This window comes from Lacerta agilis, chromosome 11, assembly GCF_009819535.1.
Source record: "Lacerta agilis isolate rLacAgi1 chromosome 11, rLacAgi1.pri, whole genome shotgun sequence".
NCBI classification, from domain to species: Eukaryota; Metazoa; Chordata; class Lepidosauria; order Squamata; family Lacertidae; genus Lacerta; species Lacerta agilis.
Genome location: NC_046322.1, coordinates 21,783,767 through 21,808,603, shown reverse-complemented (window position 1 = coordinate 21,808,603; position 24,837 = coordinate 21,783,767). Strand labels below are relative to the sequence as shown.

Genomic DNA, 24,837 nt, shown 5'->3' with positions numbered 1-24,837 from the left:
TTTTATTTATTTGCATGGAGACCTGGAGTTGCTGTTAAATTATTTTTACTGTTAACAACCCATGTCTCTATTGTGTCATCCTAGTTTACCACCTTGCCAGCTGAGCTCCATTTTTACAGCGCATGAGGCCATTTTCACTTAAACCAGACTTCCCCCACATATAATTCAACTGTAAAATGTTGGTTATTGCTAGAATGCCATTTCAGTCATGTAATATTGTAATTTTTTATTTTTTATTTTGCTTTCTATGCCTTGTTAACAATATTACATATAAGTAGCATATTCCAGACTAAAAAGCGTTCTTAATGTCCTGAATCTGAACTCGAAGGATCAGGAAACAATACAAGGAATCTTTAATATTTATTATTAAGTAGTGGGTTATAATTTGAGAACCTGTCAGTCTGCTAAATCCTGTTTAACATTGCTCTGTTGCCTTGTAGGTTGACAATCCATTGCTCAACTATTTCTTGTAAATGTCGGTGAGGTTGCAAGGTGAAATAGTTTGGACATGATGCTTGAATGCTGAGAATGTTGCTTTGAGTAGTTTTGTTGTAGCACAGGGGTCGGCAAAGTACGGGCCGCGGCCTAGATCAGGCCCATGAGGGTCGTTAGCCTGGCCCGGCAGGTGTCTGAGCTCCCTGGAAAAAAAGACAAAAAAGAGCGAAGCTGCCGCGAGTCCTCCTTCAGGAGGTGCAGGAGGAGGCGGAGGTGCCGCTGGCAGGAAAAGAGGCACCATTCAGGGCAGGTGAGGGGGTGAGAGATTTATGGGGGGAGGGAAAAGAGAGAGGGTGGGGCAGCAGGAGGCACAGCAGACCGCAACGTAGCAACCAAACCCAGGCGATGGACCCCCCCCCATCCAAACAATGACTATCATCTGCGCAGGCAAGAATTATTATTATTTTTTTAATTTTTAGCATCTACAATACTGTCTGGCCTGCTTGGTGCTCTTGCGTGGAATATGTCCTTTTAAAATGCATCTGTGGGTTATTTGTGGGACCTGCCTGGTGTGCATAGTGTGCATAGATAGGATTTTGTTCATCCCCCCCTCCCCCCAAAAATGTAGTCCGGCCCACCACAAGGTCTGAGGGACAGTGGACCTGCCCCCTGCTGAAAAAGTTTGCTGACATGTGTTGTAGCATCAAAGGACTAAGTGGTAGTTTTGAAATGGCAGTAATAAATGCATACTCAGAAATATAGAATAATGGAAAAGTTTGAGATTATTATTATTATTTACAAATTTTACTGAAAATTTTAAAACCAGTTACCAAACACAAAGTGTTGTCTTCCAATACAAATACATAATCAGATGTTAAGTCCTGTATGCAGTCAATTCTATATGTTACATAACCATATTCTATATAACAATTGCAGTGGAAGTTTCAGCTGGCAAGGGGGTAAAATTTCTGTGGCAAAATATCATTTTTTATGTTGACAACAACAGCAACAACACCCTTCCTTAGGGAAAAATAAGTAGTTCCCCTGATATGGTCATTGAATTGGTGTGTATGGAACAGCCTTCCTTTCAGCTAAAACACAGCATTTCCAGATTGTACAGTGTTGGGCAGTGTTCTTGAAGCTACCAACATGAGTCTGATCAAACTGTGGGAGGCAGTGGAAGACAGGAGTGTCTGGCGTGCTCTGGTCCATGGGGTCACGAAGAGTTGGACATGACTAAACGACTAAACAACAACAACAGTGTTAGGTCTGTTATTATCAGTGAATGAATCACTGATCTCTTGGTTTTATAACTGATTTGCATTCTACAAAATCTTTTGCCTTCAAAAGAGGTAATTAAGATGACAAGGCATAGATTACCTTCATTAAAATGTTTTGCAATCAACTCATTTCCACATCCCACCCACTTTTCCAATAAGGTTTTATACAATAAAATCAGAGAGCCAACACTTCCTGGAATTTTAAAGCACATTTGAAATATAATTCCTTTAGTTATATATATAAAAAAACAGAGTTGCATACTTATTTCGGACTCTTCTGCCGTCCCAATATGTCGGCGGAGCAATTTATGTATTTTATATCTCAACAAACCTTATTCCAATTTACCGGTAGTTTGAGAGATAGAGTTCAGCTAGTAAGTTCCAGGGCTTTACAGTGATTCAGAGCCAACGCTTCTGACCAAGACCAATCGCAATCCATTGCAGCTGGGATCCCCAGTACGTGTTGGGTTTTATTTAATGCAAGTGTAGCTATATAGACAGATGTAATGGAAAGCACGTGTATAATCTCCCCCTTGCATAATTTTATTAAACTATATTTAAACTACGTCACTGAATTTTATTATTTTTTAAAAACAAATACTTCTTTCATTTGTATTTTTAAGAACTGAAAGACAGGGCGAGTCGGGGGTGGGGTAAGAGAGAACAAAAATCACATCTCCTCCTTTAAATGCCCGTGACCGCTTCCGGCAAACTGTGAGGAGAAAAACTGCGCGCGCGTGCCCATCTGGAAGCGCGTAGGGGGCGGGAGATGAAGGGCGATTGCCAGCCTCCTAGTGGGAGGCACGGCCTGGAGAAACGTACTTGAAACGTCGGAAAGAGAGCTCTGATTGGCCGCGTTGGAAGTCAACGAAAAAGAATAAAATATGAAAAAAATTCCTTCCAGTAGCACCTTAGAGACCAACTAAGTTTGTTCTTTGTATGAGGTTCGTGTGCATGGCAAGAACGACTGGGCGGGGCAAGATTGGTAGGATGATTGGCATGACGGGGGTGGGAGAGAATCGCTCGGCAGCGGCGTCCCGAGCCGGAGCACGCCGGCGTTGTGGGCGGAGCCTGCGCGAACCCCGCCCTCCCCTCCCTTGGTATCTCCCCTCCCCTCCCTTAAAGCACCAGCCCGTCCTCCGCGAGGGCCGCATAATAGTGGCGGCGCCTCAGGAGGCGCTTTGTGGTGCCGTTGGGGAGAGAGCGAGCGTGCTCCGCGACACCCGCCACCCCCACTCCTCCTCCTCCTCCTCGTTTCCTCCCTCGTCGCCTCAGCTGGCCCTGTGGCTGGATGCGGCTGAGCTCGGGTTCCCAGCCTCCGCGCCCCTGCCGCTGTTCGTGAGCCCGGCGCGGTCCAGACGGAGTCCCGGGCGCCGGGCGCCGCCGCCGCAATGTTTGACAAGACGAGGCTCCCTTATGTGGCGCTGGATGTGGTGTGCCTGGTACTGGGTACGTCTCGGCCGGCCGGCCGGCCGCCCTGAGGGGAAGGGGAAAGGGGAGGAGGGAGGCGGCTGCGGGGAAAGGGAGGCTTGACGCCTGGGATGGCTCCTTCGCTACGCGCTTCTTTTCCCTCTCCCGTTTCCACCCCCCCTTCACACAACACCCTTGTTTCGCGGGGCGGGCGCTGCTTTTTTGCAAGCTGCTGCGCGAACTACGCCTGAGAGCAGCATTCGCATATGTACCTATATAACACGTACATATATTGACATGCGGTGTGTGGAATTTCACATGCGGTAGTGTGTGCGTTTGAAAAAGAAAAAACACCTCGCATTTAATACGCGCTTGAAATATGGGTGCGTGTGTACATACATACATATGCGATACGTGTGTCCGGGTCTGCTTGGCTTCCATTGCATGTCGACGGGCTAAACTTCGCTTTTCCCACCTCCCGCCACCAAGGCTTTGAGGAAGGGTTGGAAAAAGAGGGCGGTGGGGCAGTGGGCTGCAAATACTGTACTTGCTTCCCCCATGTGCTCTGCCATCTTCCCTGCTTGCCATCACATTTTATTGTCGCTGCTCTTTTCTCTGCACTTCTTCCATCCCTAAACTCACCTAAATTCGGAAATCAACCCAACCCCCAATTGTCTCACCTGAAGAAACTTGGTCACTGCAGCTTCTGTCCATAGCAGGATTGTGTAGATTGGACTGATGTAATAAATGGTTTGACTCACTGGTGTACATGGAAAATTAAGAAACCTGCCTCTGTACACCGATAGTAGGTAGGACAGCGCAGGTAGGGTTTGTTGTCATGAAGCTGAAGTTTACTGGAAAACTGATGATATCATTTCCCTCCTATCTGGACAGGCTTGTATTTTTTTTTTTAAAAAAGGAATAGCCATGAACAGTTGTCCAGGTTGCTGATGTCAAAAAATGCAGATTTCCTTGATAACAGCGTCCAGCATTCTTTGTCTATAGCTGCTGTTTGTAATCCTTACAAGCTGTGAAGAAATAGGTTTTCCCATTATGGTCACAAGATGTGAACACTCAGTTCTAGGCTTTATTTTCTGAATATTATTTTCCCTTTTTCTGGTCAAATGAGGAAATGAACATCAGAGAGCTAACTGGGAAAAAATGAGTAGTGTGTAGGTTTTCTTTTTTCAAGAATGGTAAGATTTCTTACCATTTTGCATTAGGTAGTTTTATGTTCTGTGGCCTTAGAGAGCCTTGTTATGATAAAGATTGTGACTTAAATGTAACTTTGGTACTAAATGATCAATTGCCTTTATAGCTAAATGTTTAGACACTTTTCCTTGGCAAGTGGTACTCTTAGTTTGCTAGACACTCATCATTTAATTACTAGGAATGATGACTGATGTCTGTAGTCAATGAGTCCTGGCAGTTTGACCAATGCTAAACATACAGATTAAAGTAGTTGAAATTTGTCACAATGCAACAAGAGAGAGTGAGGGAACTTCTTGCTGTGTCTATTCTGGCATTTAAATTGAAAGAATGAGGGAATTTCGATGCAATTGTCTTCTGTCAAAGTTAACGTAAGATCTTGCGCTATGACTTACCTTACCTATTTGAAATCCTTTCTGATTCTGACAGCAGGCAGCAGAGAGGCAGCAGGCCAATTTCAGTGTGACCATTTTTCTGCATGGAAGAATATATGAGAAAAATCTGTACCTCTGAATACTGTAAATGAAAAACCTGCAAAGAGGAGTGGACAGGAAACTAGTATCCTGTTTGTGGCATGCTCTTATAAAATCCATGCAGGTTTCTTTCTTTTGCTAATAAATTATATTGCTATTGGCCAAGAGACTGAGTTATTCATTTGAAAGGCCTTGGTTTGTACCACGAACCCAGTAGCTGGTTAAGGCTAGTTTGTACACCGCTTAGGGAATGGTTTATAAATCTTCTAAATAAATATTAAATCTCAGATCTCAATCTTTTTTGACCTACCTTACAGGGTTACTGTCATACTTTCAAGATCATGTATATGTGAAGCTTTTTGAATTAAGTGCTATACAAATGCTTAATAGTAATATTATTATTATTATTACTATTATTATTACTACTACTACAGTTTCTGGAACTGGTTTTATATCTGCTAGCTAGCTAATGCATCTAAATAATAAAAGGATGTATGCAGCATCTTTTTTTTACATGCACCTTTCTTGAATACAGTGTATAGTTCATGGATGACCATTTAACTGAAAAAGGGAGAGTTCATGTGTGGTTTTCTTCAGGTTCAGTGGCGTTCAACATTTGGATGAAATACAGTAGTTGATAATACTTCCAGAAGCCCAATTCAGATACTGTATGTCAAGCCATGTTTAAGCAAGTTGAACAATTGTTGGCAGGGCATAAGCAATAGCTTCTGATGAGCTTGCAAACCAGAACTGGAAAGCATGGTTTAAAGTGGGTACATGAACCAGGGTTTGTGATAACAAAGATTGCATTTCCCCAGGTATAGCCAAAGAGAAACTCCAGCAGCAAAGAGTGGGCAGAAGGTAATAGTTCTTTGCAAGCTGCAAACCTGAGATTCCAAGGGATTATATTGCAACAAAATTAATAATTTACCCATGTATACTTGATGTTACGGTGGGTGATTTGATAATTATATCTCAAGTGGTGAGGTCAGTTGTATCTTGCATCATTCTGTTTCAAGCATCACAGGTAGTTAAAGTGCTGTAGATTATCTCTCATGTCTTAAGAAGTGAAATGGTAGCTCATATTGGGTGGCACCATTATACAGGTGACACCCAGCTGTATTTCTTCTTGTCATCAGAATCAGGTGAGGTCATGCAGGTGCTGGACTAGTAGTCTCTGGTCACTGTAATGGGTTGGTTGAAGGTGTATAAATTAAAACTGAATCCTGATAATTCAGATGCTGTATTTTGGTGGTTCCTGGCTCTAGGAATTATGTGAATAACCTGTTCTTCACAGTGCTGCTCTCTGAAAGAACAAGTGTATAGGTTGGGAGTATGTGTGCTTGCGCACTGTTGGATTCCACCATGTGACACTACATTTCAGCAGCATGGAATGCTTTCCCCCAGCTATGGTTGTTTCTGCATAGGGATACCTTGGCCACAGTATTCCATGCTGTTAATAATGTCTCATTTGGATTAATGTAATGCTGTCTACTTGGGGCTCTCCTTGAAGATGACCTGGAAACTACAAGTACTGTAGTGCAAAACGAAGTGGCTTAACTTCTGAGTGGAGTTCCCACATCTGTTTTTAAAAGATCTGCACTGGCTGCCAATACATTCCCAGTCTCAATTTTAAGGTGTTACAGATGACTCATAAAGCCCTGAATGGTTTGGTATCTAAATACTTGAAAAAGAACTTCTCCCTATATAGTCCTAATTTACCAGGGTTGCTCTCCTTATCGTCCTGCTTGTGGGAGCTTTATAACTGGAGCTGACTTGAGGTGGTTCCCCTGCCTTGGGACTCTGCTTTATGAAATCTTGCTAGAACATTCACTGCTGTTATTTCAGTCTGAGCATAAAACCTGACATATTTGGATTTCTGATTTTTAAAAATTGAATTTTTACCTTCTTTTGTGATTTTATTGATGCTGATAGGTATTTGGCTGAATTTGGTGTTACCCTGCCCTGAGATAATCAGATTAAGGGCAGGATATAAATAGCCTAGCTGTGGGTCTAATACCTGACCTGCTTCTTACATTACTTTATTTCAGAGACATGAAATACCTATTTCTGTGTGCTCAAGAATACTGAATGGTTTTTTTTTACAAGAGTGGTTATGATGTTAATTCAAGAGAGTGGTAAGAGACAAAGAGCATAATAACATAAGAAGTGTTTGTTGAATCAGACCAAAGACCTACCTCATCCTGCATCCTGGTCCTCATAGTTGCCAGTCGCCCTGTGTCAATGTTCCTTTCTGGATATTTCCCCCCAAATATGTCCTAGTTGTTGGAGCTTGTTCCCTGGGTCAGGGACTGGCAGATTTTAGGTTTGCAGGATGTGCTGTGTCTGTGTCTGGCTTGTCTGTGTGTCTGTTTGTTTTTACTAGAACTTTCAAGATCCACCAACCACAGCCAAGTGCTAGGTAATGGGTTGTGTTGTGTGTGTGAACATATATTTATGGGGGAAAGCCTTTTAGTTGTTGTGGGGTTTTAAAAATAATAATAATACTGGGACTCAGAAACCCTTGCTGATCTTACTAATAATCACCCATAATCACCCATGCTGAACTGCCTTTTGATTACCCCTGGTCTGAGTAATCAAAAATCGATGCTGCTTATTCTGTGTTTTTAAATGGTATGTTCTTAACTGGAATGGGGAAGTGGCTAATAACATTTGTGTGGATATCACCCATTAGGGCCATGTGTTAGGAAAGCTGTTTGATCAGCTTTAGTCTCTCTACCTTGAAGTCTGGCCCTTTGGATTATTCAAAGTGCATGCAAAGTGTGTTATCTGCTGCCTTGTGGGACATCTTTGCAAGAAGAAAAGGCTAAGAGTAAACTACACAAATCCGGAGTGGAGTTTTTAAGGTGGTTGGATGTCTTGTACGCCTCCTTCTGGCAACTCCTGCAGCCAAGCTGGTGCCAAATGTATTGCTTTGCTTTGTTTTGGATCGCATCAGCAAGGCTTGGGGGGTGTCTTGTTGTGTGGGTAACCTAGGACTTCCATACAACACAGCCCAGGCCTCCATTGTCTCTCAAGACAGACAGGTGCCAACAACAGTGTGAAGTGTCTTGAACATTCAAAATGCTAAGAATTATGAGATCTTAATTTATTGCTGAAAGACCATATTTATTTGTAGCCGAAGTCCCAAGTTACATATGTTGTTCAGTAGGGAAGTTATGAATCCAGGATTTTGAAGGATACAAGTAGAATAATCCTATGTGCCATTTTCTAGAAAACACAAAGACTCACACTAAATTTAGCAATTGGGGCTATAGTTCTACTCTGTAGAAACACTTGGCTCTAGGTGCAATGCGGAAATACATTTTTCCTATTTCCTGTCAATGACTCTAAATTACTGCTTTCCTAATGCAGCTGATGAAACAATTCTGGTGTTTAATTTACATTTGGCTTTAATTATGATGTTTGCTTCCAAAGCTGTGAGTAATTTAAGTTCCACTGCACTTCAGGTTTGCTTGCCTACTTTCTGTAAAAATGCTGTTGCAGGGTGAATAAGGCTGCGGTGCTATACCCATTCACCTGGAAGTAAGCCATACTGAGATCAATGGGTCTTCTGAGTAGACATATCTAGTGTTGTATTGTGGAATACTACTGATGAGGCCTCAAAAACAGGTTGTAAATGTGTGTTACGGCTGCCTGATTACCCTTTCAGGGGTACAGTAAAGGAGAAGCAGTGAGGAGGGGCATTTAATCCTTTTCCAGCTAGTTGTTTCTCTTATTCTCCCCCCCCCCCGTAACTTCTCCCATAGTGTGTTAAGTGTGTATGCCCCTTCCCATTTAAAACTGTGGCAAGAAAACAGGAAGTAGCAAAATTTAGGTGCCCCCACTTTCTGCTGCATTTCCACTCCCCAGCACTGCAACAAAAATTGATTTCCTCCCTTCATCTAAACAAGAGCAATGTGTAGTTTATGTCTCTGACATAAACATTACTTTTAGTTACAGTTTGATCCTCCAGTCATTTGACTTTTTTTCTCTGTAGTTAGAACAGGCATCCCTAAACTCGGCCCTCCAGATGTTTTTGGCCTACAACTCCCATCATCCCTAGCTAACAGGACCAGTGGTCAGGGATGATGGGAATTGTAGTCCCAAAACACCTGGAGGGCTGAGTTTGGGGATGCCTGAGTTAGAAGGTCACATCTTCAATACAGATCTGAGATTGCTCCAGTTCTCTGTGCTCCTGCCAACGTAGCAGTCCGAAAGCATACCAGTGCATGTAGATAAATAGGTACTGCTGCGGTAAAAAGGTAAATGGTGTATCCGTACACTCTGGCACTCGTCACAGTGTCCCACTGTGCCAGAAGTGGTTTAGTCATGATGGCCACATGACCCGGAAAACTGTCTGCGGACAAATGTCTGCTCCTTTGGCCTTGAACGAGATGAGTGCCACACCCCATAGCTGCCTTTGACTGGACTTAACTTTCCAGGGGTCCTTTCCTTTTTACCTTGACCAGTTCTCTGTGGGCCTGTAGACCAGTCTGCATTGCTTGAGTATTACCACTCCCCTTGTTATCTGTGAATCCCAAGGTTCTGTGTAATACCACTTATCATACCATCACAGGGATAAAAGACTTTCAAGGCAGAAAATGTTGCTTTTTTCTTTCTTTCTCTGAGCCTTTTTAGGTACACTAGATGACAGATCTCTAGATGTCTAATGGCAGAACTCTAGAGGTCTAGGTGTAGAAGCTGATGGCAGTGCCAGCAGTTCCTAAGGCTTCTAAGAAGTTCTCTCTTTTGGGTCAGAAAGCAGAGCATAAATGCGCCGTATAAAAGGTTGCCATTTATCTTCTGACAGAGTTTCTTCTAACAGATGCATAACACACAGAAATATGTTACATTTAAATGCTGGGGGAAACGGCAGCACTTAAGACATAAGGTGCATGCCTAATAAAGGTGGCAACCTAATTGTGCTGTTGCCCATGTGCCTTGTCATTCTTCTGCTGTCTAATGCTTTAGGCAGCCATTGTTTGTAGGATGCCTTCTTGATACAAAAGATATCATAAACATGCTTCAATGGACTGAAATCCATGGGAAAGCTTCTTGGGAAATCTGTTGGTGATTGCTGTACAGTGGGGGTGATCTTAAATAGGAAAAGCTTACTTTCAAAATATTGTTGTAAATATTCCCTAAGTTCCCCAAGGTAAAAGATCACAGTTTATTGTAGAACAAAGCAGAAAGGCTTAAATTGCAAACACCCCCCCCCTTTCTTGGTCTGGCATAGTTTCTCAGTGGTTGGTCATGCCTGTGATACTCTTGCTGCCAAGAACAGCACTGGGGAGCGCTATCATTGTGTAGCATAATGGCAATCTACCATACTCAGGCCCAGAGGCAGTTAACCTTCATCATAATTCTCTGTTTGCTGCAGAGGAAGTGAAAAAAAACCAAACTATGGTTTCACTAGGCCAGCATTGGTTTTAGGCATCACACTCGTCGTTTTCTTTTGAAAGCAGGGCAGTAAGACAGTTTAGCCTGAAGTCATCAAAGCCTATCTTACAATCACCTATTAATTATAACAGTTTTCTATCTAATAGGAAGTTGTACATTTTGACCAAGCTATACTTGAGGGGTTTGTAGCTTTTATTCCCATCTGTTACTCATGCATTAAATTGTTAACAACTTAACAACTGGCGCTTCTGTTCTGGCTTTTTGTGTAGATAGATTGCTGTGCTAGGCAGTCCAGTTGTTATATAGACAACTTTGCCCCTTTTATGGAGAAACAGCCCATAAATATGGCTTGGAGAAGAGCTGGAGGTAAGGGCAGCTGAAACATGTTCTCAGATGTTGATTAGAAGCACTTTTACAATTGGTTGACTAAGGAACATTTTTGTTCCAGTTGGCTTGACCATGTGGGAAGTATAGAAATTTCTTTGCTTCTTGCATAGTTTTATATACCCAAATCTGTTATCATGCAGTCTGGCATTTTTCTCTTGACAGCAATTATTTCAACCATATGAAACTTTCTTTGTATTTGTGTGTGTGTGTGTGTGTGTGTGTGTGTGTGTGTGTTAAAAAGTGTAAAACAATAAATAAATAGCTACAAAAACAATGATATTTCCCCCTTCCCCCAATTTTCCCCATATGGACCAAATCTGGATGAATCTTGATGCCAGAACATATTGGTGGAACAAACTTTGAATATGTAGTGAACATTTAAAACCCAGTAACTAATGTTGTATGTTTACAAGTAAAACCAAATGGGCGTTTTAAACCAATTTAAACAATGACCATCAAGTGATGTGACAACTGATGAATCGTGTGATAGAGCACTTTATGTTGGTTGATTTAGTTTAGTGCAATCAAACTGGCATTTGACAGTTAAGTGGTATGTTTGGGTCAGTGAATTAGGAGACGGTAAAATAAACACTGTATGGAACAATTTTGTCTGCCTTGTGTAGTCTTACTTCTTAGTATATGCTCTTAAAATATGAATAAAATCAAACATAACTTGTGCCTATTCCAAATTTCAATGGTTTAGAGAGAACTATGATTTGAATAGGTCTCTGATAAGCCTAATGCCATGCTTTGTATTCACATGTGTCTAATAAGACCCCACAAGTTCACCCTTGACCCATCTGGGAATCTCCTGACTTTACCTTGGAAGCAACAGCTTTGGCATCTCTTCTTGGGAGTAATTGAATGAGTCTCAAGGTGGTATGACTGTGAAAAAAAATAAAACTCCAGAATGCCCCATGACTCTTTAATTGACCTATAAGTGATTGGATTTTCTGCATGAGCAGGCCTGTAGTAGTTTAGCTACGTGTGTTGCCAAATGGCTGCAGTTAACTCTCATAAAAAGTTGTGATGTCATGAGCAGAGTCCTTATGATTCTGTAATACTAGTATTTGCTGCTACATTAGATAAACTGACAGCAAAGATTGACAGTAATCCCTCATCTATGCATCAAGCCCAGTTCCAAGGGTTATGCATATACATGAAAATCATATATAATCAAACCTTTGGGGCCACCCTGCAGTTAGCAGGTGTGTGGGGTGGAGGAAACAAAAAGAGCATCCCCAGTACACCCAGATCTAGTGCACTGAGTGGCCCTGTGGATGGGCTTTTTGAAAAGTAAGAGAAAACTTGGATGAAGTCTCCATCTTCCACACCTGTTGCAAAAATTAAAAGGTACTATAACTGGGATGTGGGTGGCGCTGTGGGTTAAACCACAGAGCCTAGGGCTTGCTGATCAGAAGGTCGGCGGTTCGAATCCCCGTGACGGGGTGAGCTCCCTTGCTTGGTCCCAGCTCCTGCCCACCTAGCAGTTCGAAAGCACGTCGTCAAAGTGCAAGTAGATAAATAGGTACCGCTCCAGTGGGAAGGTAAATGGCTTTTCCATGCGCTGCTCTGGTTCACCAGAAGCAGCTTAGTCATGCTAGCCACATGACCCAGAAACTGTACACCGGCTCCCTCAGCCAGTAACGGGAGATGAGCACCGCAACCCCAGAGTTGGACACGACAGGACCTAATGGTCAGGGGTCCCTTTACCTTTTTATAACTGGCATAGTCAAATGTTTTTAGGGAATTTTCCATACTCCATGAAATGATGGTTTGGATTGTTATATAGGAACTTATTGGTTAGTGTATATTCACACTTACAGCATAACTTCAAAAGTGAAGCTTCTCAAGGAGAATTGCCGTGTCCTTTAAAATACAGAAATATTTTTATTTTACAGGAGATGGCTCTCCCTTCAAGAGTTCCTTGCATTTGGTTTGGCCAGAGCTGTGGCTTTTTAAAAAAAGAAAATTTTATAATGGTTATTCTCACATTTTGCTGGAAAGGATGAAGGGTTAGTTTTCCACCCAAGAAAAATCCCAAACTGCCCTTCACATTTGTTAAAACGTGTGTGTGTGTGTGCACGCACACACACACACTTTAGGATGCCCATTACTGGAGCTCTTTGCTACCTTAGAAATATGAGCACCTATATATATTCTATTAAAATATTTTACTACTTAAAACATACATTGCAATTTGGTTTATGTCCCACAATATAAAAATGACATGGTTTTAAAGTAAGTTCTGGAAATGTTTCCAGTCTTGCATGCTATGGAAACTCCAGTGTGCCAAGGGAAGGGATGGTTCCCATTATATCCAGAAGGGCTTTATGTTTAGTACTTTTGTTTCACAGTGTGCTTCATGTAGTACGAGGTGATAGTCTAGTCTAGTTCAGTATTGTGCCAACTCTGACTTATACTATGCTATAATGTGATTATGAAATGGCTTAGTTTGTCTGTCCCCAGTTACCCACTCCCATAGTCCTATTGAAGCCTATACTGGAAGGAGAAGCATTTGAATGTTCTTCCTGTTACTCAGATGTTGTGTACAAAGTTCATGGTCATTCCCTCCCTTTTACTTCTGCTTACGCAAAAGTGACAGTAGTGTAATACTTTCCATTAGGTACCATCAAAATGTTACAAAGTAGTGCAGAAGCTTTCAAGTTCACCTTTTCAGTAGTTGCTCAGTATTTTGTGATTTTTGTAATGCTTTAAAAGATACTACACTCCTGTTTGCTTTGGATTTTCTCTGATGGACTGGCACAGCTACCAGTTTCTTTTTCATTCAGTGTGTGTGCACCAGTTTAGGGTGGAGACATGTTTTATTGGCTGATTTTACAGGCTTTATATGGAATAGAAAAATACTAGATTATAAAAAGAAGTCTTTCTCATGTGAGAAAGTATGCCTAATACTTGCTTGTCAACATAAAGTGTTGCTTAATAAACCTAGTGACAATCTGTTAAACTTTCCAGTGTGAAGATTAAATTGTCTAGCATAAAGTGAAACGTGCTTTTTAAAAGGCCTCATTTATAGCTGTACTCTAGATGAAACCATGATGTGTGACTGATTCTGAAGTGCTTTGTAAAGGGGCTCTCCTCTTCTTCAGTATTTGTAAAAAATAGTTCCCCACTCCACAGTATCTGGAATTCTGTAACTGATTTTTGCATTGGTTTTTCTGCCATGGGATGTTCTGCCATAAAATGTTCTATATACTGTACTGGTAATCTAGAGGCAGCCTTCTTTAAAGCCTTTTTATGAAGCCTTCTTTTCCCATCCTGCCCTTTTATTGGTTTTCTTTGCGCAGTTGATAAGACTTTAAATAGCCATGGTGAAAGTACACAAGATCAAAGTAATTTTAAGCAAACACACCTGTGATCTGTCTTGCTATAGGGGAGGAAGTGGACTGACCCTCTGAGCTATTGCATTGAGGGTAGCTCGGACAGGGTTGACATGTAAGTCCTAGGTTCAGCATCTTGTCATCTTGAGGAAAAAGGTATCTGGTTGAAGAGCAAGGAAGAGTTGCTTTCTGTGAACTTTGAGAGCTGCTGCAAAGGTAAAGGTAAAGGGAGAACTGACCATTAGGTCCAGTCGTGTCCAACTCTGAGGTTTTGGCGCTCATCTTGCGTCACTGGCCGAGGGAGCCGGCGTACAGCTTCCAGGTCATGTGGCCAGCATGACTAAGCTGCTTCTGGTGAACCAGAGCAGCGCACGGAAACACCGTTTACCTTCCAGCCGGAGCGGTACCTATTTATCTACTTGCACTTGACATGCTTTTGAACTGCTAGGTGGGCAGGAGCTGGGAATGAGCAACGGGAGCTCACCCAGTTGTGGGGATTCAAACCGCCAACCTTCTGATCAGCAAGCCGTAGGCTCTGTGGTTTAACCCACAGCACCACCTGCGTCCCCGCTGCTGCAAAGCTTGGTAGATAAAACTGGACTGAATAGACTAGTGGTTTGATGTTTTATAAAGGCAAAATCTTCTGTTCCAGGTGTGGGGAACCTTTGGCCTTGCACTGCTGCTGTATTACAACTCCTATCAATCTCAGCAAACATAGCCAGTGGTCAAGGGTGTTGGGAGTTGTAGTTCAGCAATATTTGGAAGACCAGAGGTCCCCCATACTTGTTTTATTCTCACAGTACTTAGGTAGTAACTTAATTCTTTGCACTGGGACCCAAACCAAGGGTTGTATCCAATGCTGTCAGTCCGCTGACTCAAAGGCCCTTGTGCTAGTGATGGATTCCTGTGTTGCACAGCATTGAGTAATAAACCAACACAATAGGTCTGCTGGTGAAACCAATGATTTGATTAATTTATGTTGCATATATTATAGTACTTAATAAAAGCAATCTAAGTCGTTTGCAAAGAAACCTACAGAAATGCCCAATAAATATTTAATCAATGAACCATGTAATTTAACCAAATTAGAATGTGAAATAATAAAATTGCACTAGTGGAAAGGGCTCATCAACCTTGGGAAGGTAGCTTATCTAGGAGAAGGAAACCTCTGCTGCTGGAAGAAGTGTTAAGGAGTAAACCCTAGGCAAATCTGGAGTGGAGTCCCTAAGATGGTTGGATGGTGCCCTGTATGCCTCCTTCTGGCAACTTGGGCAAATGTCTTGCTCTGCTGTTCTTTGGACCACATCAGTGAGGCCAAGAGGGGGTTCTTGTTTGGGCAGCCTAGGACCTCTATACACACTGCCCCAGGCTTGTGTTCCGGGGTTGTCACTTCAGTGCAGCTAACACAGCAGTTTGACTTCACCCCTGTATTCCATTGTCTCTCAAGACAGACAGATGGAAATATTGTGAAACTACTTTTTATTTTACAGCTCTGTATGAATTATACATGCAAATGCAAGATTTAGGGAGTAAGTCCTGTTGTGCAATTGGGAAACAATGCTAAAATTGTATTTTTATTATTATTTCACAGTGTTTATGTACCATGTGAATGTAATAAAACCTCATAAACTGAACTATAATTCAGGATTGCTATTTTAACATACAGATAAAGCAATTAACCACTTCAGAATTAATTTTTTTTTGAAGGATAGCTTTAATTGATGGTACTGAGACTTAACAACACACATGATTATTATTTTTGAGACTATTTTGTTTCTGGTCTATGACATCTGAGAGAATGAAAAAAATATGAAAGATGGCTTTATTAACATTACCGTGTGCATGCTTCAGTATGTAAAAAAAAACACAACCCTTTATTAAGAAATCTGCAATATACATTTTTTTTTAATCCAACAATTAATTTAGCTGTGGTCACCTTTAAAAAAAACACACCTTATTTGTTTGGTTTTTGGTTGCCTCTGCTGTGCTGCTTCTGTAATCTAACTTCTTGCTTCCTTTAATGATTTGAGCTACAGAATACTGTTTACCAGGAAAATATTTCTGAAACCAAAGCTCTCTTTGTATCTATCCAAAACAAAAGAAAATGCTTGAATCTGTGAGCAAAGTTGGAGGGGGCTCTATTGCTAGAGCATGATGCGGTTTCTGCCAGATAGCATTTATGGCTTTTGTCTGTGTTCTGCAGAAGCTCTTTTCCATGGCAAAGGATACCAGCTTCCTGCTAGAAAGCCACATAGCTGCATGCAAATTCTCTTAAATTCAGGAATACTCCCTGTGCACCCTTTGTACTTTCCTCTGTGGTTAAAAGTGGAAATGTGATCTGATTTCACCACTGAAATGCCAGCTGTTAATCAATATCATGACAGAAAAATATAGCATGGATCAATGTGGTGGTTTCAGCTATGAAGTTGGCTTTTGTATTTGTTGCATATGCAAGAGGTCGTTGAGGGACATCTTGTTATGTTAATCGGGCTTGGTTGGGCTATTTTTGCTGTGTGCGGTGCTTTTCCAGGGCTTATAAAAACTTCAATCTTAGCTGGAATATTTTCCTAATGTAAACCGATTAATTAAAAAACCAGGCATATTTTTGCCAAGGGAAGCACATTTTTCACCTTTGGATATTAACATGTTGGCACTCCTTTTCCTGAGGACTTTAACTTTCAGAACTGAGGATTTCCTTTTGGTTCCCCCACCCTGCTTGTGTTTCCTTCCCTAAAGGCTTCTAAGCCAGGACAATTGTGTCCAATCCTCCCAACTGAAATGCTTGGCTTTTTGGCTAGCGGATGCTGTGGTTAGATAAACTGGTGTTAATGGAACGAAAGTTCATATTTGTGTTGGATATAATTCCAAAAGTTTTAATTCTGTAATTTATTTTTAATCTTGTCATTTGGTGCTTTGAAAAGGATTGTGCTAATTTTTATTTATTTTTATTAAGGTATTTGTATAGGGCTTTTCAGGACTGTGCGACCCTCTCAGGGTGGTTCACTTAATAAAATAATAAAACACAAATATGTAGACATAACTCAGGCTAAAAATCTGCAGGTCTCCCCATATAGCAGCAGTGTTTAAATTACTTTTTAAAGCCTGGACCAGCCTCGAATAGGTTAAAAGTGAATGTAATGCAGCCAGTTCTTTAAAAGCCACTAATGAAAGAGCAAGGAGCACTTCCTGTGGGAGGGAGTTCCATAATGAGGCTAACAAATGTCCCAAAATTAGGCTGGAAAGCAGATTAGAATTGAACTAAACAATCAGTATCCTATAGAAACACCTGGAGCCATGAAACCACCCTTTCCAGTATCTTATTGAAGAGTGGAACGTGACATACTGGCTAATAGTTATTAATAGCCAGAGGGTCCACATTTGCATTTTTTGGAACAGGTGTCTAACCATTGCTTCTCTGAGATCAGTAAGCATTGCACTCTCATTCAGAGAAACATGAACTGCCTCCAAGGTGAAGGTGATAAGCCCTAACCTGGCAGATTTTAATAATTAGGTAGAGTAAGGATCCATAGACAGATGATAAGCCTTAATTCTCAACTCTTCAGTACATTTGTCCACATCACCGACTGGCATAAGTTGAAAAGCAGCCAGCACCACCTCTGAGACTCCCTCTGTAAGCTCAGACAAGGAGATTGTTAGTCAGAAGGGCAGGTGGTACAGCAGCAGAATTCAAGGCTTATCTCTAGTCTTTGACACCATGTAGAGAGACTGAGAGCTGTCTGGACACACATTTGCTTTCCAGCCATGTTTCAGTATTGCAGCAAGAAGTTAACAACTTCCCATTAGTTGATCTAACATTCACAAAAAGCACCTTGAAATTTTGGGTGGCTGCAGAATGGAGCACAGATATCTGGCTCCCTTTCATCTACCACGTCTACCTCTCAAATGCCATAGCATTCTCTGCTCCTTAAAATCCAAATGGTGGCCTCTTTCTCATGCCCCTACTTCATTCCTTATCCCTAAATTCATTTTAGCTCCAACTGACTTAAAATTCATTGATAGAACAGAGCCACCAGTTCCAATTAAATAGAATTATATCGTTAATGTATCTGAGAAGAGAAATATTTTCTTTGGCTTTGTGGAAGAAAATGATGAGGTTGGTGCACTGTCTTGCATTTGTGATTCTTCTCTTGTTTAGTGCTGGAGTGGTTAAGATACAGCACTTCACCTAGCCAGGGTATAGTCCTTTAACCCAGAGGCTTCCAAACTGCGTGTTGTGACACAGTGTGTAGGTGTGCCGCACGAACACTTCCTGCACGCCTCCCAGAGCTAGAAAGGGGTTAGTTTAACCTCTGGTTTGCTAGTAAAACTGAATTATAGTACTGTGTCACAAAATGAGGCGTGTCTAAAAACTGTGTCACCAACATGAAAAGTTTGGAAAGCTCTGCTTTAACCCAATCTGCTTGACTGACAGCAGTTGTATAGGGCTTATTTATCCTATGAGTTGGGGATGACAAGGTGAAGACCTTCCTGAATCCAGAAAGTATGCCATATCATAGGAACCTTGTCTTAGTTTAGACAAGATGGATCATGAGTCTGATGAAAATAGGTAGCTTCTTTGTCCTTTTATTCGTCAGGTTTAATCAGACCGCAAGGATTAGATCTGTACCTCAAGGCTTGTGACTTCTAGTCTCAGAACCGATTGTATGCTTGTAATTTGGTTGTGAGCATTATTGATGTCTCCCCTATAGGTTGTGCCTCCATTGCTGAGGAATCAACACAATTGCCTCCTTCTCCTTAGCTCTTGAGATTGTTCATGAGCATTAGTGGTTATGTCATAGGATGGTAGCTGAGATTCGAAGACAAGAGCTACAGTTGTCCATACTGAATGTCTACACAATATTTGGTGTATTTTAAAATATTGTGGTATATATGCCCCACATAAAGGCTGCTTGAGGCAAATGCAGGGTTGTTGGTGTTTTTTTAAACTCTGATTTCCATGATTAGTGCTTCATGCTGTATCACATGAGTAAAGGGTGTGAAACCTTTTTCAGTCCGAGGACTACATTCCCTTACTGGCAACCTTCCAGAGGCCACATGCGTAGGGGGTAGACAAGTGGATGTAAATTTTACCTTCATACAATAGGCTGATTTCTACGCAGTGTCTCACACCCCTCTCTATCTTATATCCAGGCAAAGAAGATTTAATACCACTTCAAGGATAAATTCCAGCCAGACAAAAACACTCAGAGCTCCAAAACCTCCTTTAAGGAGTGTGGTCTGCGGAGAGTCCAAAGAGCCAGACAGAAAGGCCTGGAGGGCCACATTAGGTTCCCCTTTCTTAAGTGATATTGTATCTTTCCTTTTTTTAAAATGGTAAATGACGTCAAGATTTATGACTGTCAGGAATGCTTTGATGGTGTTTCCTGCTTGGCAGGGGGTTGGACTGTATGGCCCTTGTGGTCTCTTCCAACTCTATGATTCTATTATTCTAAGATTCCTTCTCTCCCAGATCAATGTTGTCTTGTTTCCAGAACCTCGTGTGGCCTTTATTTTTAATAGCTCCACAGCCACTCCCAGTTCATATTTCTGAAATGTTATGAATGCTAATATAGGGCACACTAGAACTTGCAGTGACTTGTTTGTAATTGCTGCTGCTTCTAGTTGCATATTTTTGAAAGTGAGCAATGTTCAATTTATAGGACCTGTCTCCCCAAGCTCCTTTAACAGTTCTATTTTCCTAATGTAAGATAGGCTTTTTATTTGGTAATTTAGGAGGGGCAAATAAGGCACACCTTCTAGTAATTCATTGGCTTGCATCCAGATATGTTTTCTGATAGTCAAAAGGCACTTCCATGTGCACAAAGCTGAATTCGCCTGATTCCCCATCCCATTGCGGCTCTTTATGTCCCATCAAACCCTGTTCCATGTGGTTCCTCAAGCTTCTGAAGTGGCTTTTTGGGGAGGCCCACGGTATGTAGTGGAAGAGTTCAGCAAGGTCCTCTTGTGTAAATGGAGTTTCACTTAGCCAGCTCTGGCTCCAACACTTTATCTGAAGTCTATTTTATAGTTCCCCCCCTCTGATTTAGTCTGTTTTATCTTGTTCAAGATCACCGAGTATGTGGGCAAGCTGGGGTTTCAAACTTGAAGTTGCACCTGCTGCTTGAATGGAGCTCTGTTCACATAGGATTTCCCTTTCCTTTTCACACCATTGTACCTCCCCTCCAAATCTGCTCTGAAGAATCCCTCAGCCCTCTGGAATAGTTGTTTAGGGGAGAGGAGGAGGAAGTTCCATTGTGCAAGTGGAAGTCTGTTACTTGAGTGGAATGGTACTGTTGGATACCACTTTACATCTTGCACAGATCAACCATTCAGTCTTTTGGACTAGCTCTTATAGTACCCCAACAATCTATAACTTAAAGTTAATTAATTTTGTCCATAAACTTTTTTTAAAACTTCTTCAAAAATCTAATACAATTTTTAAAACCATGTGTTTTTTTTAGAGAAAACCTAAGAAGAATAAATTAAGCATAGGGATATGGAGTAAAGAGCTGTTGAGTTGCCTTACTTAAAGCCATTAATAAGGTCATACATGCCACTTTAGATCACTTCTGCAGGTATGTATTTATGTCTTGCCCTTCTGTTAAAATGTAATCAACGGAGCTTACAATAAAGGTAAAAGAAAAAAAGAAAAAGCTGGCAAGGAGAGGAGGAGATGTTGGGAAACCCCTGAAAGTTCAGCAAAAGGAAAGCAACTGAGCCTATCAGTGTTTTAAAAAGGCATTTGTGCACACCATCATCGGAGTGTGTACTGTACTGATATTTTAAGGTTTTTGAACTGGCATGGAACAGTAGAGGTGCAAATGACAATACTAGTTGCCTGCTAGGCAGGTAATGTAGAGAGTTCACGCATCACACCAGCTATGGTTTTGCATCCAACAGCTACAAATTTGCAGACTTACAGCAGGTAAACTATGGTTTTGGCTTGTTTGTTTGTTTTCATTTCTTATCTGCTGAGCACTCCAGGCTCACTCCCATCTTCATGGTTCAGTCCCCACATTGGCAGGAAAGACTGCCTGAGACCCTGAGGGAAACTCTATTCCATACCCTTTAACATTTCTCTGATGAAAATAGGGATGCCCCATTCCATAATGATGATTTTACTATTTATACCCCACACATCTTACTGGGTTGCCCCAGCCACTCCGGGCAGCTTCCAACATATATAAAAACCACAATAAAACATTTAAAAACTTCCGTGTACAGGATTGCCTTCAGACAGCTCAGGTGTCAGATAACTCCATACCCTCCAACATTGCTCCAAAGAAAATAGGGACATCCTAAGGAAAACTGGGACTTTCTGGGATCAAATCAGAAACCAGGACAGCTTCTCTAAGTCAGGGATGTTTAAATCAGGGACACTTGGAGGCTCTGCCATTCATATTTCTCCCAACATTTCCCCCCTTCCATTTACGGGGGAGGGGGGGGGAGGAAAAACATAATCAAATAGTTCTTTTGAGGTGTATGTTTTGAGGCAATGTTTTATTTGTATTTTCTTTTCTGTTTGTGTGTTGCCCTGGAAGCTGTGCAGAAGAGTAGTATAGAAATATTTTAAACAACAAACAATTCCCATGGGCCTTGACATATTTGCAGCAATCTGTTAAAATTGAAGGTGTGTCTGAGTCCCATGGAAATTAATGGGACACAAGCACACTGTTAGACACTTACCGGTAAACCCGATGACTTCAATAGAGCTTTTGTTACACCTGAGAAGAACAGCTGGATCAGATATCCTTCAGTCATCATTTGGTTTCCATTAGGGAGCCAGCTAAATACATAGAGATCACAAACAGAACGTAAAGATGGTAACCAGCACTCTCTTTGCCCCAGTATGTAGTAGTGCTATGAGAAGCATGCTGTTTCTCTGTATGAAGGTTCCATTTAGCTGTCATGGTTAATTGCTTTTGATGGTTTTATAGCCACTAAAGCTAGTGGCCATCATCACATCTTGTGGCAGTGAATTCCGCAAGTTAATATATCTGTCAGTATGTTTTTATATGCAGGATCCTACTTACAGAATTGGTATAATTATTCTCTCCTGAGTGAATCTTTCTCCGTGACTGTCAACGGCCTTGGTTTTTATTCTGTAATTTAGCCAAATATGAAGGGGGAACTTTCCAAGGCTGCTAAAAATGAAAGTGCAAGAGAAGGGGTTACCCTTGAGAAGGAACATGGCAAGGCAAAATGTTCCTGATAAAGGCTTACTCCTAACCATAAAGTGAGTGAGTGTGGATGGTAAAAACAAAAATGTTTTAATACTACCCAACTTAGAATTGTTATCCTGCACAGACTTGAATGGTAGCCAGAGTCTTGTCCCTCCTTTGTCACCTTGGCATTATTTCTTTTCTGAATTGCCTTGGGGGGAATCAAGTTATCCTCCCTATCTAATTTTATAGACTACTGTTAACATTTCTAAACTTGCCATGTATGCTTAATAGAAACCAGACATCCTCATTACTGAGTTTTTGCTGTTGTAGCAGAAAGTACTTTTTTGCCCTTGGAAGACAGTGGAAAAAATGGTTGCGAAAAGCTAGGAACCCTGGCAGGGGCCATTTGGCAAGTAGTGTGGGGACATCATTCAACAGAACTTTGAGTTGACTGGTGAGGGTGTTGTAGAAATTAAATGTGGGGCATCTGTGGAGCAGTTGGCATAGTGAGAGACTGAGTATACGTTTTGAAAAACGTTGCCATGTTTTGAATAAACCTGTAACAATTTATGTGCATGTCCATCAAATAGCAAATTCAGGTTGTTCATTTTTCCCTGAATGAACACTATACTAACCCATAAGGCAATTAAAATGGAGCATTTGCATAAAAGCCAAGTTAGTGGCACTATGCATTCATGGGGCTGCAGTCCTATGTTCACGTGAGAAGTACCGGTAAGCCCCATCTAACCCTGTCGGAACTCCTTCTGAGTAAATATAAGCAGGTTCAGGTTGTAAATCTGCAGAAGTCATTCAGTAGAAATAGTGTTAAATCTAAGCTTGGATTAGTTTGTGAATCATGCTGCCAGATCCTGTACTTCTAGGTAGTTACAGCTATAATTAGAGTAGCTTTGAACCAGTGCTTGAAAGGGCACAGAGAACTTCTTCTTTTTTTAACTATCCAGGAATTGGTATAGGTGAATATTCATATTCTAAAGCAAGGTAGAATAACAAACACTTGTGTAAGATTATTTCTTTTACTAACTTGGTTCTTTTGCTACCCCTCAAAAACTGCTAAATAAGTTGCTGGATAAAATGAGATACCATTATGCTTAAGACTTGACATGGGCTGCTTTCCATGTTAATGTTATGAGAATTGCTTTGAGTTTGCCACATCCATGACTTTCCATTCTTAAAGTTTTGGTAAGCTGCAGGTTCGCTTCTGTTCATTTCATCCACACTGCTTTGGCACCCTAACCTGTCTACTTTAACTCCCAGACCCTTTATCCCTCTACTCTGTTCGCAGAAATGGTTATCTAGGATGTTAAAATAAAAATAAAAATTGGTGTTTGGATCAAAAAGTACAGTTGCATGAGCAGAAGGCTATTTTATTATTTTTATGGCAATTATTAAATTTCTATACTGCCCTTTACCCGCAGTTCTCAGGGCATTTACAACATAAAATCACAATATAAAACACCAAATGCACAAAATGAAAACCAAAATAACCCAATAACCCCCATTCGCTTTCTGCTAGTGCAACACCCCACACTGTATCCCTTCTATTCTGGAGCCCGCCCAAATAATTATAACCAGGGATAATCTAATCTAATTATAATCGGGGTAATCAGTAGTTTTACTCTTAGGAGTTATATTCCCATATATTACATTGGAAGGTGCTGAAGGCCTGTGAGAATTTATATACCCTTTCCTTTCAAGGGGGTGTATGTGGTTTCTCCAGTGGCGGAGCTTCATGCTCTGGCACTGGGGGGCGGAGAGCAGGCGGGGGTGGGGCTGGCGCATGTCCTGGGGGCGTGGTGCCCAGTGCGGGCGGGGAGCAGCCGCGATGGCACCCCACCGGGATCGTGCTGCCGGGGGCGGTGCGCTCCCCCCGCAATCCTCTTCCTCTGCCAGTGGGTTTCTCCACCCAAATTCTATCTTTAAGAATAGCCCTGTGAGGTAAATAAAGATGACAGATAGTGACTAACCCGAGGTCACTCAGTGAGCTTCATGGCTGAATGTGGGTCTCCCTGGTCTTAGTTCAGCACTCTAACCACTGCACCACAGTGGCTTTCATGGGTATATAGGCTTTTGACGTAATCTTGAACCAAAAAGCAAGAATAGTTTTTATTTCTGTGGTTAGTATGACATTTGCAGTAGTGCTAATCCTGGGATTCCGTCTCTGGATAATGAATGGTAAGCAGCTTTGCCGCGAAAGTGATGGTTTCACTGTGGTATCCTGTAAATGTGTGGTTGTGATTATGGAGAAGGGGGATGGGGAGAGCAAAGAGACTGAAGAAGTAATGTCCTATGGAGAGAGGGTTTTACCTCACCTCCCTCACGACTATTCACAATTAAAAAAAAAAGTTGGTTAGGGTTATTCCTCACTTTAAAAAAAAGTTGGAAGAGATCTTTTTTGTACATCCCTTTTTGCTTTGGGCACTTTGGTAAATTATTTTTCTTGTTTACAAATTTACCTTGAGATTAGAGTCTGGTTCAAGCAGTCATCAAATGATGATAATGCAGGGGTCAGCAAACCTTTTCAGCAGTGTCCCTCAGACCTTGTGGGGGGCCAGAGTATATTTTGAAAAAAAATATGAACAAATTCCTATGCCCCACAAATAACCCAGAGATGCATTTTAAATAAAAGGACACATTCTACTAATGTAAAAACATGCTGATTCGCGGACTGTCTGCGGGCCGCATTTAGAAGGTAATTGGGCCGCATCCGGCCCCT

At 41.5% G+C, this 24,837-nt stretch overlaps 1 protein-coding gene and 1 long non-coding RNA gene across 4 annotated transcripts in view; both read left to right on the top strand.

The window, feature by feature from the left end:
* Positions 1–2,706: 2,706 nt before the first annotated feature.
* The window catches only part of PLPP1 (phospholipid phosphatase 1), a 92,061-nt gene continuing 69,930 nt past the window's right edge, over positions 2,707–24,837 (top strand). For 2 of the 3 annotated variants that reach the window (XM_033163757.1, XM_033163756.1), the window contains exon 1: positions 2,975–3,164. In XM_033163757.1, coding sequence (XP_033019648.1) covers positions 3,107–3,164 — 58 coding nt within the window. In that variant the 5' untranslated portion in view covers positions 2,975–3,106. Of the gene's footprint in view, positions 3,165–24,837 lie in introns of all 3 variants that reach the window. The other variant, XM_033163755.1, reaches the window with a different exon arrangement.
* LOC117054729 lies at positions 6,874–24,178 on the top strand. The gene is made up of 3 exons (XR_004427543.1): positions 6,874–7,047; positions 10,276–10,279; positions 24,168–24,178. It is a non-coding gene; the product is annotated as an uncharacterized LOC117054729 (long non-coding RNA).